Source organism: Talpa occidentalis, unplaced genomic scaffold, assembly GCF_014898055.3.
Source record: "Talpa occidentalis isolate TD23 unplaced genomic scaffold, MPIMG_talOcc4v2.1 talOcc4.6, whole genome shotgun sequence".
Lineage (NCBI taxonomy): Eukaryota > Metazoa > Chordata > Mammalia > Eulipotyphla > Talpidae > Talpa > Talpa occidentalis.
The window spans coordinates 44,136,369-44,157,109 of NW_023604972.1; the positions used below are offsets into that span (position 1 = coordinate 44,136,369).

The window sequence follows — 20,741 nt, forward strand, 5'->3', positions numbered from 1 at the left end:
AGGAGAGGACTGCTGCACCATGTGGCTAGATCCCTGGCTGGGGATTGAACTTGTGCTGCAGAGGCTGCGGATAGCTTCATGGTGCTGCGACTTAACCCCTGCGCCACCAGGGAGGCCCTCAAATGCCTTTTAATTTGATTTTGCTATTTTACTTTAGATAGTGAAAGGTCCATTAATTTCTGATAATTAAAGCCTCCTTAGCCTTGACATACTTTGCTGGTGCAAGTTATCACTAATTACAGTAAATATCCTACTCATTCTTTTGAATGCTCACACATGCTGAAATTTCCATCCGCTTTCCCACAAAGCCTTATTTTAAAGCTAGTGTCTTTGAAAATCCCAGGAGAAGCATTGGCTATTTCTGATGATAAATCACGGGGTGTTTCTTCTCAAGTTGTATCCCAAAACATGAGAGTTGCTGAAGTCCAGTAAAAATGGGAAGAATTGCAATACTGTTGAAGTGTCTCTTTTTAGATCAAACTGGTCAACTGCTCAAGTAAAAATGCTAATAAGATACACACAGATGTACTTTCTTTTAATAAAATTTACTAAGGAGTATGCATTTAAATTAGACATTGTTTCGATTTAGTCAAGCACATTCTATACCTTATTATTATAAATGTATAGTCTGAAACTCCCGTTTGGGTTTGTGTGTCATACTTCATAATAACACCTGATCAGTGTCCTAACTGTACACTGTGCAATTTTTCTCGTTTCTTGGTTCTCTTGCACTAATACCAGAGAAAAACACAATAATGATTTATGTTTTGATCACCTTATTTATCCAAAGATGTCTCCTTTTTTAAAAAGACTTATTTTTATTTATTTATGCATAAAAGAATGGGGGTGTAGGCCAGAAGTACGGGGGCTGAGAGGATTCACCAGAGTGGGAAGCAGAACTGGCAGATGTACCGAAATACACTGCTGAGGGAACCAGCAGGCGATACCGAAGAGGTCTTGCTGCACCTTGTGGGTTAGCTCCCTGGCCTGGGATAGAACTCATGTGATAGCTTGATAGTGCTGAGACTTTAACCCCTGCGCCACCAGGGAGGCCCTGATGTCTCATTCTTTTTAAGTGTGTCTACTGAGAACTAACAGTTTTTTAGAAGGTTAATTACGTAGATTATTTAGTATGGTTTTAAAGAGCTGGGATCTTTTGAATTTTATACACCCTACTATTACCAGAGTATGTTTCAAAGAAAATGAGTAGATTCCTGAAAGATTTTGTTTCCAAAGAAGTATGCCATGTGCTGATCAAAAATAAAACTCATGAAAGGTTTGGTAAGCAGCTGCTGTGTTATATTTTCACATTTTTTCAGGATGGAGATATAAAGTAGTTGTGTTTGCCAATTTACTTGACCAGATTCTTATTTTTCCTCCAGGAAACCTGTGAGTCTAGTTGTTATAGGGCAGCCCCGATATTGAACGGGTTGCCTGGCTGTGGGTCCTCACCCGCACGCTTAAAAGGGACTTATTAATACTCCACTACAGGCATACACAAAAGCTTAATAAAAGGTTTATTTACAAGGGAAAAGGCAATAAGGAAAATGTACAACTCAGGGAGAAAATAGGGAAATAAAGTCTTTAATGCGTCCTACCCGATCCGCCGACCTGGAAACCCAAAAAGCACTCTCCGAGCTGGCCGGACACTGCGAGCTGGCAGAGAGTCAAAATGGGGGACCTCTCCAAAGCCCACGTGTCTGGCTTTATACCAACCTGGCTGCTTAACCCCACCCTCAGGTCCCAGCCACCTTCCCTTTGGTGATGATGGGATTTGGAGTTCCCAGTGTCTTTGGCTTTGACCTGGGGTGGGGGTGGAGTCCACAAAGCCTGTATGGAATTAGCTTTAGGACATCCTTTTCCCCCTAACATAGTGTTTTAACTTACTTTGAGAAAAAATTGTCTTGTTAGAATATATTTTTTGAAGGAATGCTAGCTACATGTTAGAAATCCTTCATTTATCATCAGCTTTATGGAATTCATGAAATGTGGTCCATTTGAATACCTGAAAGATAAAATAAATTCTGATGCTTTGGTTTGAGAAGTAATTGAATTCAGTCTTGAATCTGGTTATCTTTTATAGGGGAGACTGTTAAAGATTTCTTATATAAATTTGTTGATTTAGCAAGTACCATTTCTCTGTCTTTTTTACATATTTGCCTTCTATTTTATATTGCTTTGTCCAATTTTTTGTTTGCTGTAGATATCATAGAGAAGACATACTTATATTTTTTACCTCAGGCAGAAATGCTGTAAGCATTCTTTGTAAAAAGTTATTCACCTTTAATATGAAACTTCTGTGATGTTAACATTGAGCTGCTACCATTTATGATAGGTTATTTGGTTGACAAGTTTCATTATTATGCCTTGCTTAAAAAGGATGTCTTTTTGGAAAGCATAGTTCACAGATAGAGAAAGCATGGAGATAAATAAATAAAGCAGTATATTACCTTGACTGATTTATTATTGTAGTAATTGTAATTAAAATAGATTCTAGGGCCTCCCTGGTTTATTATTGTAGTAATTGTAATTAAAATAGATTCTAGGGCCTCCCTGGTGGCGCAGTGGGTTGAGCACCACACTGAAGCTGTCCACAGCCACTGCAGTACGAGTTCAATCCCTGGCCAGGGAGCTACCCACATGGTGTGGCAGACCCCTCCTGTCTCACCTGCTGCTCCCCTCAGGACTATTTCAGTCAATCTGCCTGTTCTGTCCCTGCTCTGTCTCTGGTGAATCCTCTCACCCTCCGCAGCTCTGGCCTGTACCCCAGCTCTTGTATGCATTAAAAAAATAAAATAAAATAGATTCTATTAGATTCATTGGCTTTATCTGCAAAGAAACTGGTATTTGTAGTATCCCTACATCTATTTTTTGATTACAATAATTTAGATCATCTGAAGACAAGACACTTGTTTTTTTTGGTAAAATCTTCTCAATTATAGAGTTCAATTTAAAATAATTAAATCTCTGCCTCTTTTTTTTTTTTTTTAAAGGAGAACTCTTTTGTTTTTTGTTTATTTATTTATACAAGCACTGGGTACAGTCAGAAGCGCGGGAGCAGGCAGAAGGACCGAGGTACACTGCTGAGGGGAGCAGTGGGCGGCAGGTCTGCGTCATGTGGGACCCTCCTCCGGTGGCCTGGGAGCAGCCGGAAATCGAACCGGCACCACAGAGGCTGCGGGCAGCTTCGCAACCCAGCGCTCAACCGCTGCGCCACCGGGGAGGCCCTGCCTCTTATATTCTAAACGAGTGATTTTTTTTTTTTTTGTGGGACCCTCGCCGGCGGCCGGGAACAAACCTGCGCTGCCGAGGCTGCGGGCAGCCTCGCAGCCCAGCGCTCAACCGCTGCGCCACCAGGGGAGGCCCACGAGTGATTATTTTTTATTCCACTAAAATAATATAAATGAGTTAACTATTAGTTAACATGAATTACTTTAGTCCTACAGTAAATAATAACGATTGGAGAAGGTCTTTCTAGGGGAGGTAATAACTAAGTTTTAAGCTTTAGGAAGGCAAAGTTTTATCAAGAAATGAGTTTGTATTAAGTGCTTGATAAATATTTGTTGAGTAAATGATCACAACTAATTTTTTTTAAATTGTTATTTTTGCCCTCATTCTTGCGTCTCAGTTGGTTACTAAATACCAAAAAAAAAAAAAAGCGGATTATTGTTAGGAATTATGAGAAAATCTTGCAAACTACATTATGACAATGTTCTTTAAATTTTCTAATGTCTTCAGCATCCTAGTTTTATGTCACCTTTTTGTCCCTTCTTATTTTTCAGTGGTTGTTCATTTTCACATTCTTCATCTCATTTTTTTCTTTCCTACTCATTCCTGTTCCCATTGCTTCCTTTTTGGTGTCCTTTGTGTATCACTGAATAAAAATAAATGGCACTACTGGTTAGCAAAACAAAAACCATTACGTGTAGGTTGCTGATTATGCCCAGTTTACCAACTGTTAGTAGTAGTATTTGTCCTTTTCATATTTTTCTTGGTAAGTAGGAGTGTGAATTTCACAGGCAGTTACTGAAAACAGGCAAGCGTTCTGATACATAATCACCTCCATGATGTTATAGGCATTTTATTAATTAGGATTTTCATCTAATAATGTGCAAAATGCAAGCAATACTGAAGTTGAAGTCTTCTTTGAATACTATCTCCGATTTCAGTATTTAGCTTGCTTTTCAGAAATAACCAGTATTTTTAGTTATAAGTCCTTCTAGACCTTTGTGTAATGCATCCATACAACATAGAATTATATGAGTACATTAGCATACTTATCTTTTTTCATCAATGGTACACTATAGTGTTCTACAGCTTATCTTTTTCACTGATTATTTTGTCTTTGCATATTAAAACAGCATTTTCTCTTTAGACCTGTTTGTTGTTAGTAGATAGTATTCTGTTGTTTAATGCAAGATCACAAACTCAGATCCCAACAGGTAATCTGGTAACATTGTTCAGTAGGCAAGGTCAGGTTAGAGAAGAGAGCGGGAGATCTGCGATGAATTTGGACCCTGTATATCCTGACTCAAAAGAGGTGCTAGTGCTCAATTCCAGCCTCAAAAATGGTGGCCCAGAGAGTCAGTTTTTACAGTGATGGTTAAGCTTTCAAACTGCTTGTCTTTGAATCCCATCCCTCCACTTTTGTGCAAGTTACTTACCCACTGTGCCCCTATGTCCAGACCTCTAGAATGTGGGTAATAATAGTGCCTATCTTAAAGGTTTTTGTGGGGATTAAGTGATTTTAAAAATATAAAGAACTGAGGCTCCCCAGTGGCGCAGTGGTTGAGCGCTGGGTTGCGAAGCTGCCCGCAGCCTCTGCAGTGCCGGTTCGATCCCCGGCTGCTCCCGGGCCACCGGAGGAGGGTCCCACATAGTGCGCAGGCCTCTCTGCCGCCTGCTGCTCCCCTCAGCAGTGTGCTTCGGTCCTTTTGCCTGCTCTGCTCCCTGCTCTGGCTCTGATGAATTCTCGCTCTGGCGCTGGTGAATTCTCTCACCCTCCCGCGCTTCTGACTGTACCCAGTGCTTGTAGAAATAAATAAATAAAATAAAATCTTTAAAAAAATATATAAAGAACTCTAGAACAGAGCTGACACTTACTAAAGTTGTATGTATGCCATATTTTAACAATTCTGAAATTCATATTAGTATTTGAACATCTTTGAACTCAGGGTAATTATAATAGGTGTTCTGTGTGTGTGTGTGTGTGTGTGTGTGTGTGTGTGTGTGCGCGCGCACGCGCGATAACATTAAAAAATGCCAGATCTGGGGCCTCCCTGGTGGCGCAAGGTGTTAAGACACAGCACTATGAAACTGTTCTCAGCCACTGAAGCACAAGTTCGATCCCCGGCCAGGGAGCTACCCACATGGTGCAGCAGACCTCCCCTGGCTCACCCACTGCTCCCCTCAGCAGTGTATTTCAGTCAGTCTGCCTGTTCTGTTTCCCACTCTGTCTCTTGTGAATCCTCTCACCCCCCCTCCACACCTCTGGCCTGTACCCCAGTTCTTGTATGCATAAATAAATAAATATTTTTTAAAAAATTAAAATTAAAAATGCCAGATCTTATAACCAATGACTTCTTAAACTGTGAATACATTGTTAGCTACCATTATGATTATAATAATATAGTACTACTAACTGCATAATATGAAGTTCAGATCTCAAAAGTGGATGGATGGAAAGGTTTCGCTTGTAACTCTAGCCTGTTGCATATAATCACAATATGATTTTTATTGTGGGGAATCCACATTACAGTTCAGTTGGCAATAAAGAGCGAGAGGGATCCAAACCACTAAGACAGGATGGGTAACCAGTGCAAGAGTGACTGGTTTAGGGTTCAGAACTGCCCTTACCCCTTCAGTTCCTCAGGGAGGGGAGTGCTGCTTTTCTGGGCAGAGCCTCCTACTACAGATAACAAGTCTGGAGAAGGCTTTGGAGACCTCATGGACATACAGTCCAAAGTGTCTCAAACTGGCTTAATTTGGTGCCTATATACTTTTTTCAGATATCACCTGTTTACGATAGGGACAGCTAGGCATTTGTTCCTTTTGCTCATGTCATTATCAGGGACAAGTAGTCTTTTTTTTTAAGATTAATTTTATTTATGCATACAAGAGCTGGGGTATAGGCCAGAAGTGTTGGGGATGAGAGGATTCACCAGAGACAGAGTGGGGAACAGAACAGGCGGATCTACTGAAATACACTGCTGAGGGGAGCAGCTGGCGAGACAGTAGAGGTCTGCTGTGGCCATGTGAGTCACCTTCCTGGCTGGGGATCAAACTCAGTGCTGCAGTGGCTGGCAATAGCTTCCCAGTGCTGCGATTTAACCCCTTGCGCCACGAGGGAGGCCCCAAGTAGTTACTTTTTAATTGATGACTTCAGTCACTCCATCTCAGTTGCCTTTCTTGATGAGCCTGGATCATTGCAGCATCAAAACATACAACTGGGGCCTCCCCGGTGGCGCAGCGGTTGAGCACTGGGCTGCGAAGCTGCCCGCAGTCTCTGCAGCGCCGGTTTGATCCCCGGCTACTCCCCGGCCACCAGAGGAGGGTCCCACATGGCACGCAGACCTCTCCTGCCACCCGCTGCTCCCCTCAGCAGTGTACTTCGGTCCTTCTGCCTGCTCTGCTCCCCGCTCTGGCTCTGGTGAATTCTCTCACCCTCCCGCGCTTCTGACTGTACCCAGTGCTTGTATGAATAAATAAATTAAATAAATCTTTTAAAAAAAAATACAACTGTCAGGCAGTTGGATGGAAATTTAAAGAAAGATGGAAATCTGGATTTTTATATAAAATCTTTAATTTGAAATGTTGACTTAAAAATTGTTTTAAGCATTGCATAGGCCCAGTAGATTTCTGAGATAGTATAACAAATCTATCCAATAATAAAATACTGCTAAGATTAACTATTTTAAACATTTTAAGTTTTGAACATTAGAGTTTAGCCCATTTAATTTTTCATTTTGCAGATGAAAAAAAATTCACATACATGCAAAATTATCCCCCAAATTATTACCTGCAGCACTTTGTTAATTGTGGACATGCTTCGAACAATGAAAAGTTTGTTTCCTAACTGAGGTCAAATGAGATACTTTGCCTTCTTGTTTTTATTTTCATATGGTAAACAAAAGGGCCCTTTTCATGGCCTATATAGTGTCATGTGTTTTGCATCTTTTGTTCTTTTTGTTGGTGATTTTGCTATTAAAAAATGGTTCCAAAATTAGTGCCGAAGTGCTGTCTATGTGTCCCTAAGCGTGAAGACTGTGAGTGTACCTTACGGAGAAAATATATGTTAGATAAGCTTCCTTCAGGCTTGAGTCAGGCATAGCTCTGGAGGCTGTGAATCTAGTGTTAATGAATCAAGGATATATATATTTTTTAAAATTTATTTCTACAAGCACTGGGTACAGTCAGAAGCGTGGGAGGGTGAGAGAATTCACCAGAGCCAGAGCAGGGAACAGAACAGACAGACTGAAGAAGTACACTGCTAAGGGGAGCAGCGGGCGTGGCAGGAGAGGTCTGCGCGCCACGTGGGACCTTCGCCCGGAGGCCGGGGATCGAACCAGCGCTGCAGAGGCTGTGGGCAGCTTCGCAGCCCAGTGCTCAACCATTGTGTCACCAGGGAGTCCCCAAGGATATATATTTAATAAGATAATTTTTGAACAGAAAAACACAAAAAACAAGATTATGTAATAGATCCCTGATGAAAATGTGACCAGAGTCTCACAGGGATCTAGCCTTGTGTTTCTCTTAGAGCAGTGATTCAGAATCTGCTAATTCAGTGTTCATGGTGACTATGAAACTTTACCGGGAATAACAGAAATCAACTGTGTTTAGCAAGCAGATGAACAATGAGTCAATCAAGAGCAGGTAATAGAATAAAAGCAAAGTTCATTCTGAAAGTTCTTTAGTTATTGAAGCAATGGTGAAAACATGCTTAGTATGAATAATTCAAATCATCATGGAGTCTAAAACTGTTCTTTTTTTTGTCCCTTCATAATCTCCTTTCCCATTACCATGGGTACTCTCTACTAAAGTTGGTGTATTTTTCTTTTGTCCTGATTCACCAATATATTTATTATACAAATGAGTTTCTTTACAAGATCTAGGTTATAGTCACCTATTTGTTTTTGTTTTTTTGTTTTTAAATATTTATTTATTTATTTATGCAAGCACTGGGTAGAGTCAGAAGCGCGGAAGGGTGAGAGAATTCACCAGAGCCAGAGCGGAGAGCAGAACAGACAGACTGACGAAATACACTGCTGAGGGGAGTAGTGGGCGCGGCAGGAGAGGTCTGCTGGCCATGTGGGGCCCTCGCTGGCTGGCCAGGGATCAAACTGGTGCTGCAGAGGCTGCAGGCAGCTTCGCAGCCCAGCGCTCAACCGCTGTGCCACCAGGGAGGCCCCTATTTGTTTTTTTTTTTTTAATATTTACCTGGAAGCATTGAAGGTATTTTTGTTCACTAATCAATATAGATTATTTGTCCAGAGAGTTTTAAAAAATATTTATAAATTTGTTTCATAGCTAGTAGGCTGAAGTATATTTTTTTGTTACCGTCAAGAAATAGAACAGAAAGTTTATATTTCTTACATATCTAGGTTGAATTTACATTTTTGTTTATTCAGACAGTGAAATTCTGGGAAGGCTACTTGTTGCAAGCATGGTCATCTGAAATGTGCCTCTTGGTAGTTTTCTGAGATAGTGAATGCTTTGATAAAAAGCCTAGAGACAAACTTCTCTAACTTTATTTATTTATTTATTTATTTATTAAGATTTATTTTTATTTATACAAGAGCTGGGGTACAGGCCAGAGTCGTGGGAGGGTGAGAGGATTCACCAGAGACGGAACGGGGACCAGAACAGGCAGACGGACCGAAAGCACTGCTGAGGGCAGCAGCGGGTGAGGCAGGAGAGGTCTGCCTCGCCATGTGGGATTCTCCCTGGCCGGCCGGGAATTGAACCCGCACTGCAGAGGCTGTGGACAGCTTCACAGCGCTGCACTCAACCTGCTGCGCCACCGGGGAGGCCTTTCTCTAACTTTAATAAAGTAAACTGGTTTAATTTGTTAAATACTATCCTTTTTCTTTCTGGTAGTAGCTTACTTATTCACTCTGCTTCCTTACTTTTATACTTGCTTCATTCTTGTTACCCATAACCAACAACACTTCCATCTATATCCAAATCAATGATTAATTTGAAGCCCTTTGACCAGCAATGCTGCATCTACAATAGTCCCCTCACCCATTCACTGGCACATTTCCCTTCACGGTGTTTTTGATGTATTCTGTTGTCTCTGCCAATGTGGTTTCATTGGAGTAGGTACCTTCTATAGTGGCGTGTATTTCTCTGGGACAGAATTTTGTAGTACTCTTGAATTCCAAACACTGATTGATCCAGACAGTATATTTATATAGTATGTTGCACTATTATTTTTCTGTGTGTCTGATAGATAAAAATAACCTAATTTGTATTTTAACTTGCATTTACCTTGTAATGACTGAGATTATCTTTGTGTATATCTCAGGATTTTTTTTGAAAAATGGTTCAAATGTTAGCATGTTTAGAACACAGGAGACTAAAATGAAAACAAAGCAAATCCCAAAATTCCAGTGCTACGAAAGCTAATTTTCTATCAGTATCAGGTAGCTTTGATGTTTCCATAATCAACAAACAATGATTGAAGAACTTGAAACTTGCAAGTTCATAATTTGATACTCATTTCTCTATATACCAAAGATGGGCTGAGACCTTGCATGGTACGGGGACTATGTACTCCAAAGGAGATAGGATTCCCAGATCTAGAACCATACTTGAGGAAAAAGACAGTACTTACAAAGGATTCTTTCATAACATCAGAAATAAGCTACCTAGAAAAAAATAAACAAAATATGTATAAGACCCAAGTGGATCATGGGTAGGAAAACTAATTTTGGTCTAAGAAATTCTTCAAACTAGATGATACAGTTTTGGGGGAAAACTTCATGTTTCTTTTTTCTTTTTATTCTGTTAATGCGATTTCATTTTTCCATGACAGATTCAAAAGCTTTGTGACAGAGTAGCTTCATCTACTTTATTGGATGATAGAAGAAATGCTGTACGTGCTCTCAAATCATTATCGAAGGTTTGTGACACTTTTATCAGTTATTATGTTTATTAAGTTTGATGTTAGTTACTTTAGTAAACATTTTCCCCTGTGTGTGTACACAGAAATATCGCTTGGAAGTGGGTATTCAAGCTATGGAACATCTTATTCATGTTTTACAAACAGATCGGTAAGTTTTAATAATTTTTCTCCCTAATTTTCCTTGAAATTTTAATTAATATTTTTCAGTCACTGTTTCAAAAATGATGGATATTAAAGTTAATAAGTGTTTACTTTCAGTTGTCACTTCAATAAATATTTAATGGATAGTAGGAGCAAACCATGTGATAAGCAATAGGACAGATACTGCAACCCTCTGGGGTGGAGAGTTTTCCATTATACAAAAATGGAATGAAGTAGCTACTAAATAAAGGCTTAAGATTTTGGGTTTGAACTGAACAAGCAGATATTTTGATATTCAGATAAACTGTACTAGTATTCTATAACAATATACTTACATATTATGGCTATTAGTTATCCAGACCTTTTTATTTGTAAAATAACTAAGTATGGTTTAACTATGCTAACTAAGTATAGTTTATTTTTGAGCATATCTTTTTTCTTTTTTTTAAGATTTATTTAATTTATACAAGAACTGGGCTACAGGCCACATGCGCGTGAGGGTGAGAAGATTCACCAGAGACAGAGTGGGGAACAGAACAGGCAGACTGACTGAAATACACTGCTGAGGGGAGCAGCAGGCGAGACAGGAGAGGTCTGCCTCACCATGTAGGCATCTCTGCAGCTGGCAGGAATCGAACCGGCACTGCAGAGGCTGCGGACAGCTTCACAGCGCTGTGCTCAACTGCCTGCGCCACCAAGGAGGCCCTTTTTGAGCATATCTTAAGAGAAAGATCATTCTGCTTATTTTTAACTTTTTTGATTTCTCTTTAAGAGATTTTTTTCTGCAATTCTGGTTTTAACTAACAATTGTATATCACTAGCATTTAATCCTGCCTTTAGTTCTTTTTATCTTACAAACTTTAGCTGTGTAGTGAACACTTGTACCATGTCAAGATCTCTCACAGGTATCTCAAAATATACAAATTGTTCACATTAATTTAGCTCTGTTTCTCCTGTTTTTACTTGCTCTCTTTCAACTATCTTTTCACCCAACTTCATCGCATTTTCTGTCCATTCAAGTAAGAATCTGGAGGATTCATGCTGAGCTCATCCCTCTTTTTTTTTTTTTTTTAATTACTTTTTTTTTTTTTTTTATAGAGGCATGTTTTTTTATTTTATTTATTTATTTGTTTGTTTGTACAAGCACTGGGTACAGTCAGAAGCGCGGGAGGGTGAGAGAATTCACCAGAGCCAGAGCGGGGAACAGAGCAGGCAGAAGGACCGAAGTACACTGCTGAGGGGAGCAGCGGGCGGCAGGAGAGGTCTGCACGCCATGTGGGACCCTCCTCTGGTGGCCGGGGAGCAGCCGGGGATCGAACCGGCGCCGCAGAAGCTGCGGGCAGCTTCGCAACCCAGCGCTCAACCGCTGCGCCACCTGGGAGGCCCTCATCCCTCTTCTTAACGCTTCATGCCCACCCAAAACAAAAACAGTTGGAATCCAAGAATTTCTTTTATTTTCTTTTTATCTTAGTTCTGCCTCTCAGTATCATTTAAACCATTTTCATAGCTTCTGTGTTAGTTATCTTTTTCCACATAATAGTTATCTCAGAACTTGCCACTTCAGAATAATAAAAGTTTATTTCTCACGATTTCTGTGAATCAGGAATCAGAAGTGGGTTAGCTAGGTGGTCTTGACTCAGGGTCCCTCATGAGGTTGAAGTCACAATGTCAACCAGGAATTGAAAGCTTGACTGAAAGCTTTGAAAGCTTGACTGGGCCCAGAGGATGTGATTTCAAGATAGTCATTTACTTTGCTATTGACAGAAGGTGTCAATACCTCACCAGATTGCTCTCTGTATTAAGTTATTTGAGAATCCTCGTGATTTGGCAACTGACTTCTCCCAGAACAGGCAGTCCTAGGAAGAGAAATAGAGAAAACCACAATGCCTTTTAGGACTTAGTCTCTGAAGCCACATATAGTCAGTCCCACCATATTTTGTTTGTCAGAAGCAAGTTAGTAAGTACAGCTTACACTTAAGAAGAAGGGAATTAGGTTCCCCCTTTGGAAGAAAGCTACAGCAAAAGAGTTTTTTGCACATAGTTTAAAACTGTCACCACTTCCAGACTGTATTCTCTGCTTCTGATCTCTTTGTTCTTCCATTTAGTCTATCCATTGCAAGAATTATCTATCTGAACTGTAAATCTTCTGACACTCGCCTATTTCATGCTTTTCACCAGCTCTCTGCAGTATGAAGTTCATGTTTCTCAAAGTAAAGCATGTATATTTTTTAAAGATCTTGGTACCATCTATCTAACCTGATATATTTCCTCTTAGACAACAAACAGACCATACTTCTATGAGTCTTTTTGTTTCCTTCCCTTTCTTGTGCTAACATCCCACTTATCTATTGATTTATTTTTTTTTCAAAGTGTTGTCTTTCTTTAACTTCATTGAATACAAAGGTCTGTCTTCTGTGCCATCTCTTCTCCACTCGTCTTCATTACTGTTTTATGCTTCTTGTCCTGGCCTGTCCAACTCTGAGAATCCTTCCACTAAATCCCTTTCACCAGTGGCAGCATCAAGAGAACTGTATTCCCTTTCTTGGCATAACACAAGGTTCTATTTGTCCATAGAACCTGTTCCTTTATAGCCATTTTAAGGAAGACTACTCATTCTCCCAAGTCCCATATTCAGGGCCCCAAAATTGTGTTATTTCTTACTGTCTTATTTCCAAACCAGGGTACCTCAATAGGGTTTTTTTTTAAATTAAGCTAGAATTTATATACCATGAAGTTTATTCTTTTAAAGCATACATTTCAGTGGGTTTAGTATATTTCCAATGTTGTACAACCATTACCATGGCATAATTCCAGAACATTTTCATTATATCAGAAGAAATTCTGTATCCAGTAGCTATCATTATCTATTTCCTCCTCCCCTCATGCCTCACAACCATTAACCCACTTTCTATCTCTATAGACTTGAGTATTTTGGATATTTCATGTAAGTGAAATCATATAACATGTGACTTTTATCTGACTTCTTTCACTTGCCGTATTTCAAGTTGTATCCATGTTGTATAATGTATTAGTATTTCATCTCTTTTTATGCCTGAAAAAATTCCATTTTACAAATTTATTGCATTTTGTTTATCCGTTGTCTGTTGATGGACATTTGTTGACTACTAAGAATGATGCTGCCACGAACAGTCATATACTAGTTTTAGTGTGAACATAAGCATAGAATGCAGTTGTTGGATCATGTAGTAACCTTTCTTTAACTTTTTAAGGAATTGCCAGACTCTTTCCCACAGAGGCTGCACAGTTTTACATTCCTACCAGCTGTGTATGATGGTCCAGTTTTTTCTAGTCAACACTTGTAACCATTTCTTTTCTTTTTTTTTTTTGTAATGGCCATACTCTTGGTTGTAATTTGGTAATTTGTGGTTTTGATTTGAATTTCCCTAATAATTAATGCAACTGAGCCTCTTTTCATGTCCTATTGACCATTTGAATATCTTTTTGGAAAGTCTGTTAAAATCCTTTGCCCATTTTAAATTGGGTTGCTTGTCTTTTTATTGTTGACTTTTATATATGTTCTAGGTAAAATACTAGATAAATAATTTGCAGGTATTCCCTCCCATTCTTTGTCTTTTCATTTTCTTGTCGGTTTCCTTTGAAGCAAAAGTTTTTACTGGGAAGTGTGAATCCTTCAACTGTGTTCTTCATGTTCAAATTTGTTTTGGCTGTTCTGTATTCCATGCATCCTCATATGGATTTTATGATCAACTTGTCAGTTTCTGGAAAACTGACAGCTAGGATTCTTACAGGAATTATGTGACTATAAATCAAGTGAAGGTATATTACCACCCCAAAAATATTACATCTTCTTGGATACTTTCCTTTAATAATGTTTTATAGTTTTTACTGTACAAGTTTTGTAAAATTTACTCCAGAGTATTTAATCTCACTTTATTTAAATGGGATTTTTTTTTTTAATTTTCTCTTTGTTCTTTGCTATAGCATATAAAATTACAGTCGATTTTTGTAGAATGACCTGTTTCCTTCACTTTTGCTGAATTTGTTTAAGGTTCTAATGGTTTTTTGATGGATTCCTTAGGATTTTCTGTATACAAGCTCTTGCCATGTGTGAATTGGTGTCATTTTACTTCTTTCCCAATCTATATGCCTTTTATTTCCTTTTTTTCCTAATTGCTTTAGCTAGAACCTTTAGTTCATGTTAGGTAGAGATGGTTTGAAGGGACATCACTACCTTGTTCCAGCTTTAGTGAGAAAGCATTCAAATCTTTCACCATTGTATATGTTAGTTGTGGAATTTTGATAGATTCTCTTTGTCATTTTTATGAAGTTCTCCTTTTTTCCTAGTTTCTCAGCAGTCTCTAAATGATATTCTTTAAAGCTTCTCAAAAGCAAAACAATAATACTTTAAAATACCCACCTCATTTAAGATTTACATCTTCTGTTTGTGACTTCTTAGTGCCTCATTTTTGCTTTCATCTTTCAGTCTCATGGACATGTAAATGTTAGCATCACACCTCAAATCCCTTTCACTTGACAGGTACATAAATAAATTACTTTAGCAATAGTGAATTAAATCAATTTTAACAAAAGCTTAAAACCTGGAGAGTCCTAGATAAACAAAAACTTAATACTTATAGCTATTATGGTATAAATTAGTTGAAATTGTAAATTTACTTTAAAATGCACATGTGTATACAGGCAGGTGTGTGCATGCTTGTGTGCCACAAACACACACCAATTAAAGCATTGATTTCTTGAACTGTTCTTCTGTCAGTCTTAACTACTTCTTCATACTCACTAACCCTTTACACCTGTTTTCACTCTTGATTTCCACTCTAAATGCCATTGTCATCCATTATGCCTTCAAAATCTATAACAATGACTGCAAAATCTTATAATTACTCATTTTTTATGTAGGGCATGTTTACCATAAGATTTTTTTTAAGCAAAATGAAAGTGTAGAGCACAGAAATAAAACTCTAGTAGTTTAACTAGAGATAACATTGTTATCTTATATAAACACATTTATATTAATATGTATTAAATAATGATATTGATATCTATTAAATATATGCATATACATACACAGGAAAATTATGTTGAACTAGTTGTGCTGGTTTTAAAGTTGGGTTATTTTTCAAATTATAATTTTAAAAAAATATGTGGACACTCGCAAATGTATATGTATTTTTTGCTAAATGGAATGATTCTGTTCATTAATTTTTATATTCAATTTTTTTCTATTGAAAAAAAGGGTTTCATCACCATATCACTAAATAGTCTTTGAACATACATTTTTCATTGCTTTATATGTAAATATTTGCCATACGACTTTTTTATCATTGAACATTAGGCCACTTTTAATTTTTCAATATTATAAATAAGCCTGTACACATTCTTTGCAGTTTGTACTCTGATATTTTCTTAGGGGAGGATTTAGAAATAGAATTAGTATTTTATACAGTTTTGCTAAATAACCATCTGAAAATGGTTATAGTAGTTTGCATTTTCTAATTAGCAGTGTATAAGCGTAATAATTTCTTTTTTCCAGTTCGGATTCTGAAATAATAGGTTATGCTTTGGACACTCTATATAATATAATATCTAATGAGGAAGAAGAAGAAGTAGGTAAGTTTATTTTACTGTGCTTTCTGTACATTAAATTAGCTGGTTTGTGCCAGTTTTGCTGATTTTACAGTTGAGTTTATATTACAAGTTTATATGGAAGGGTGTTTTTCTTTCTTTTTCAATCAAGAACAGAAAGACAGTTTCAGAAAAGTATCTTTAAGATGATTCCTTTGTATGTGATTTGAAGACAGAATTAGATTCTTCCTGTTAAAAAAAATATTTTCCCTCTCCTATATTTGATTTTAGTTAAAGAGTATGAATATTAGTAATTTCTAGAATAAATAATTACCTTCGGGAATTAACTAAATCTCAGACTTTTAGTTATGTGTGATTATCTGGTAAGCAATATGAAGTTAGAGGATTTTTTCCTGATACTTAAGGCTCTCAACATTGGGCTTATATTAACTTAGAGCAACCATTTATTTAAGTTAGGAAGTTCTTTATGTCTTTTTGATGTGATAATATAAATCTGTTTAAAATCTACACATTTCTTTGGTATATCTTTCCTGTTGTAATTCCAAATTAACTTCTGTGCATAAAATAAGAGTGTCATTTACTTGAATTCATTTCATTGTCAATATATGAAATGCTTGACTAAAAGTCTGTTTATGTTATGCAAATCTATGCATTGGTAACTTTTCATTATGCTGTTGAAGTGTGCATTCCACATATCAGACTGGCTGTTGTAGTTTTTTTTTTTTTTAGGGATGAAAATCTTTAGTAAACATAATTTGGTAACCTTGAAAATGAAACTAGTCACTCACATGACAGCATTTAAATACAGAACACACAGTAACATACTTTGAAGAAAAAATATCCTTATTTTTTCTATTTATTTCTCAGGTGAAGAAATTAGGTACAACATACTGGTTAGACTACATTAAAGACTTTTTTTCTTAAATGTTTCAGACCAGAAATTTTGCTCTTTTTCTAGTTGGTTTGCTGCAGATAATTTTTCTGTTTAAAAACTTGTATAATGGCAATATTTTTTAGGTAGGTGGCTTTACTTTGTTATAAATTTATAACAATCACATATAGCATCTAATTTTCTGTTTCTCAGTATGTGTTTGGGCTCCTTGTTTTTAACCTAGTATTTAGAAATGGTCCTTTGAATAAAACAGGTTACATGAAACTTTGGAGAAAATTATTCTTTTGGGCGATCACTTTTTCTAAGGAAGATTAAAATAAGAACCTAAACCTTCTCCTGAACATTGACTTATCCTGAGTCAGTTTTTAAAAATCTGGGTATTGAGAAATATGTCCTTTGTCCTATTATATATTGATACTTTCCCTCTGCTGCTTCATTAAAAGATCGTTCTTGGGCCTCCCCGGTGGTGCAGCGGTTGAGCGCTGGGTTGCGAAGCTGTCCGCGGCCTCTGCAGCCTCTGCAGCGCCGGTTCGATCCCCGGCTGCTCCCCGGCCACCGGAGGAGGGTCCCACATGGCGCCCGCTGCTCCCCTCAGCAGTGTACTTCCGTCCTTCTGTCTGCTCTGCTCCCCACTCTGGCTCTGGTGAATTCTCTCACCCTCCCGCGCTTCTGACTGTACCCAGTGCATGTATAAACAAAACAAACAAATAAATAAATAAAAAACATGCCGCTATTAAAAAAAAATCGTTCTTTTTTTTTTTAAAGATTTATTTATTTATTCGTCTATTTATTTATTTATTTATTTCTACAAGCACTGGGTACAGTCAGAAGCGCGGGAGGGTGAGAGAATTCACCAGAGCCAGAGCGGGGAGCAGAGCAGGCAGAAGGACCGAAGTACACTGCTGAGGGGAGCAGCGGGCTGCAGAAGGGTTCTGCGCGCCATGTGGGATCCTCCTCCGGTGGCCGGGGAGCAGCTGGGGATTGAACTGGCGCTGCAGAGTCTGCGGGCAGCTTCGCAACCCAGCACTCAACCGCTGCGCCACCGGGAAGGCCCTAAAAGATCGTTCTTAACTCCATTTTAGAGTTCTTGACCTTGGAGATATTTCATAACCCTTTAATTTGACGATAAATCTACCTTGTAGTCCATATAGCATATGCTCTGTCTCTTTTAGTGTATTTCAGGTTATTTGAGTAGAATGAATATGAGTCTCTTCTTTCAAAAGAGTTTATGGCTTATTTGATATTTTTAGGCTCTCATTTTATTGTGAATACTGACTACTATAAGAAACTGTTTTCTTTATCACCTACTTTTTATTTTTGTCTACCTTTTCAGATGATGTTGAAGGTAAAAGATTGCATTTACATATGCATGAGGTTTCTAGGCTTAATTTCTGATAATATAAAAGGACATTGTCAAGTGGTATTTCTTCTGGCTGGTAAAAAAATTCTTGATGTTTGTTTCACTATATAAAAGTTTCTTAATTAAAGAGGAATATTTGGTAAACTTGTATTGCTATTTATTATTTCTATGACTGTTAAATCTACTGTCCAGAACATAGAAAATTTTATAGTATACCTTTTAACAATATTAAAGCTTTTTTCTCTGGTAGGACAGTCTATTTTGAATTACTTTTATGTACTTTACTGGGAAAAAAATTTTGAGCCAATTTATTTTAAAATAAAAATAATAATATGAATAAAAATAATACAGGCAATTTATAGGAATATAGGAATAATGTAGGAATATGTACTGATGTATACATATATACGTTGTAGCCTGCAGTCTTAAGAATTGGAAGATATTCCAATTCAGAGAATATTTATATGTTGATACTGTCCCTTTAAAATAATGCATGCACAGTAATGTCTGTCTAGTGACATTTTTTTATATTAATTTATAGGACTTACCAATATTGTCTTTCTATTTCTGGTGATGTGTTTCAAGTTCCATTTATTTTTAGCTTTGATGTTTTTTAATAATAATTTTCCTCATTACTTAAATTGATTTTATTTCATTTTACCATTTTTTCCTGAGATCCTTAACTTTTTTAAAAGAGGAAGGGAATAGCTTTACCGAAAAATAAGTTTAAAATGGTACATAACAAACTTACCTCTATTTAACAAAAATCTAACAAAGAAACTAACTTATTAAAGCAGACATAATTTTTTTTGACATTTGAGCCTTTTGCTTAAAAGCAGAAAATATCAGAGCATTATACCTTGACTCATTACAGTGAGCTGTTTCCTTCTTGAGTGAATCAGATCAGTAGTTGTTTCTATTGTTGTTTCATCATATTTATGTAGAGCTTTAAAATTTATAGTGCTTTCATGTCCATTATCTTAATTGATCCTCAGAGTAGCCTTTGAAGTAGGTGGTATTTTTCTCTTTTCTGAAGATAAGAAAATGGAAACCCAGAGATCATTTTTTCATCTTAAGTAGAATAACACTTTGTTGGTTTTTGGGTTTGTTTTTATTTGTTTGTTCGTACTTTTTTTTTTTTTTAGTATTCAATGGGTTTCTGATTTAATAAATGCTGGCCATTTTTCTAACTAGATTCTTTATTAAATCTTGTGACTTATATAATTGGATAAAATGGATACAGACAAACATCGAAAAATATAGGTGTAATCATTTAAGTAACTGACCATAGTATAAGAGAAGATTAATTGATGTTCCCTCACTCACTTCGGACTGCTTTTCTTAGTTTATCTCTCTGTAAAGCAGTTTTGCTCTACATAACACTGATTATGAATTTGATGTGAGTTCCAAAGAAAAGGTCCAGAAATGACTTGAATATTCTTGGTACTTGTGGAAAAAGTATTAACTTTAAATATGTTTGAAGAATTAATGTATATATACACATTTAATTGAAAGCCAATCATACAAGTTCTGCCGAAATATTTCTAGAGGAATCAAAGGACTTTTAACAAAGCATTTCTTGGCCCTCCCTGGTGGCACAGGGATTAAGTGTCAGCGCTATCAAGCTATCGCTCCCATTGTAGCTTGAGTTCAATCCCAGCCCACTGCTCCCCTAAGCAGTGTATTTCAGTGGATCCACCTGTTCTGCTCCCCACTCTGTCTCTGGTGAATCTTCTCATTCCCCCACACCTCTGGCCTATACCCCAGTTCTTGTATGCATAAATAAATAAAATAAATCTTTTTTTTTAAAAAAGCACTCCTTAATTTTATACACTTAGGTTTATTTACACTATTGTAACAAAGCACTATTTAGTTCTTATTTTTTCATTTATCTTATTGTAAAGAGTCATTTACTTTTTCAGGTTTTAATAATTATAACATACAACATATAACCTATAGGATGTAAAAAATAGAATCGGCTCTTGGAATTTTAAAATAGGTAGTGGGCGAGAAAAAGATGGTTTACATGTCTCATACCATTGCTTACATATAAAATAGGTGTAACTTCTCATGGGTCTAGTTTTGGTTTACACCGTTAGATACAATTCATAGTTTGTAATTTTTTTAGTAGTTTATAGTATTTTTAATTTTTTTTTAATTTTTAAAAATTATTATTTTTTAATTTTATATATTTTTACATCATTTTTCATTTTTGTACAATGTATGCATTTTCGTCTTGGTTATAGTTTATAGTATTTTTTACTGAATTCTCTCCTACCAAAATAACTTTGTATGATACTTTAATTGGCTTAGCTAATTTTTGCAAGGGAATTTTAAAGTTCAGAAGTGCTGTCTTATGACTAAGGGAAGTGATATATATCTCAATCAACTTTTTTTTTTAAAGATTTATTTATGCATCCAAGAATGGGGTACAGGCCAGAGGTGAAGGGGTTGAGAGGATTCGCCAGAGACAGTGGGGAACAGAACAGGCAGATCGACTGAAATACACTGCTGAGGGGAGCAGCGGGCGAGTCAGGAAAGGTCTGCTATTCTCTGGCCGGGAATCGAACTTGTGCTTCAGTGGCTGCGGATTGCTTTGTAGGTTGCCTCTTTTTTTTTTTTTTTTCTTTTTTTTA

General features: G+C 37.1%; 1 protein-coding gene across 2 annotated transcripts in view; it reads left to right on the forward strand.

The window, feature by feature from the left end:
* The window catches only part of USO1 (USO1 vesicle transport factor), a 71,069-nt gene that overhangs the window by 3,627 nt on the left and 46,701 nt on the right, over window positions 1-20,741 (forward strand). For both annotated transcript variants that reach the window (XM_037530725.2, XM_054688487.1), the window contains exons 2-4: window positions 10,037-10,123; window positions 10,210-10,274; window positions 15,801-15,877. In XM_037530725.2, the coding sequence (XP_037386622.1) occupies window positions 10,037-10,123; window positions 10,210-10,274; window positions 15,801-15,877 (229 nt within the window). The remainder of the gene's footprint in view (window positions 1-10,036; window positions 10,124-10,209; window positions 10,275-15,800; window positions 15,878-20,741) is intronic.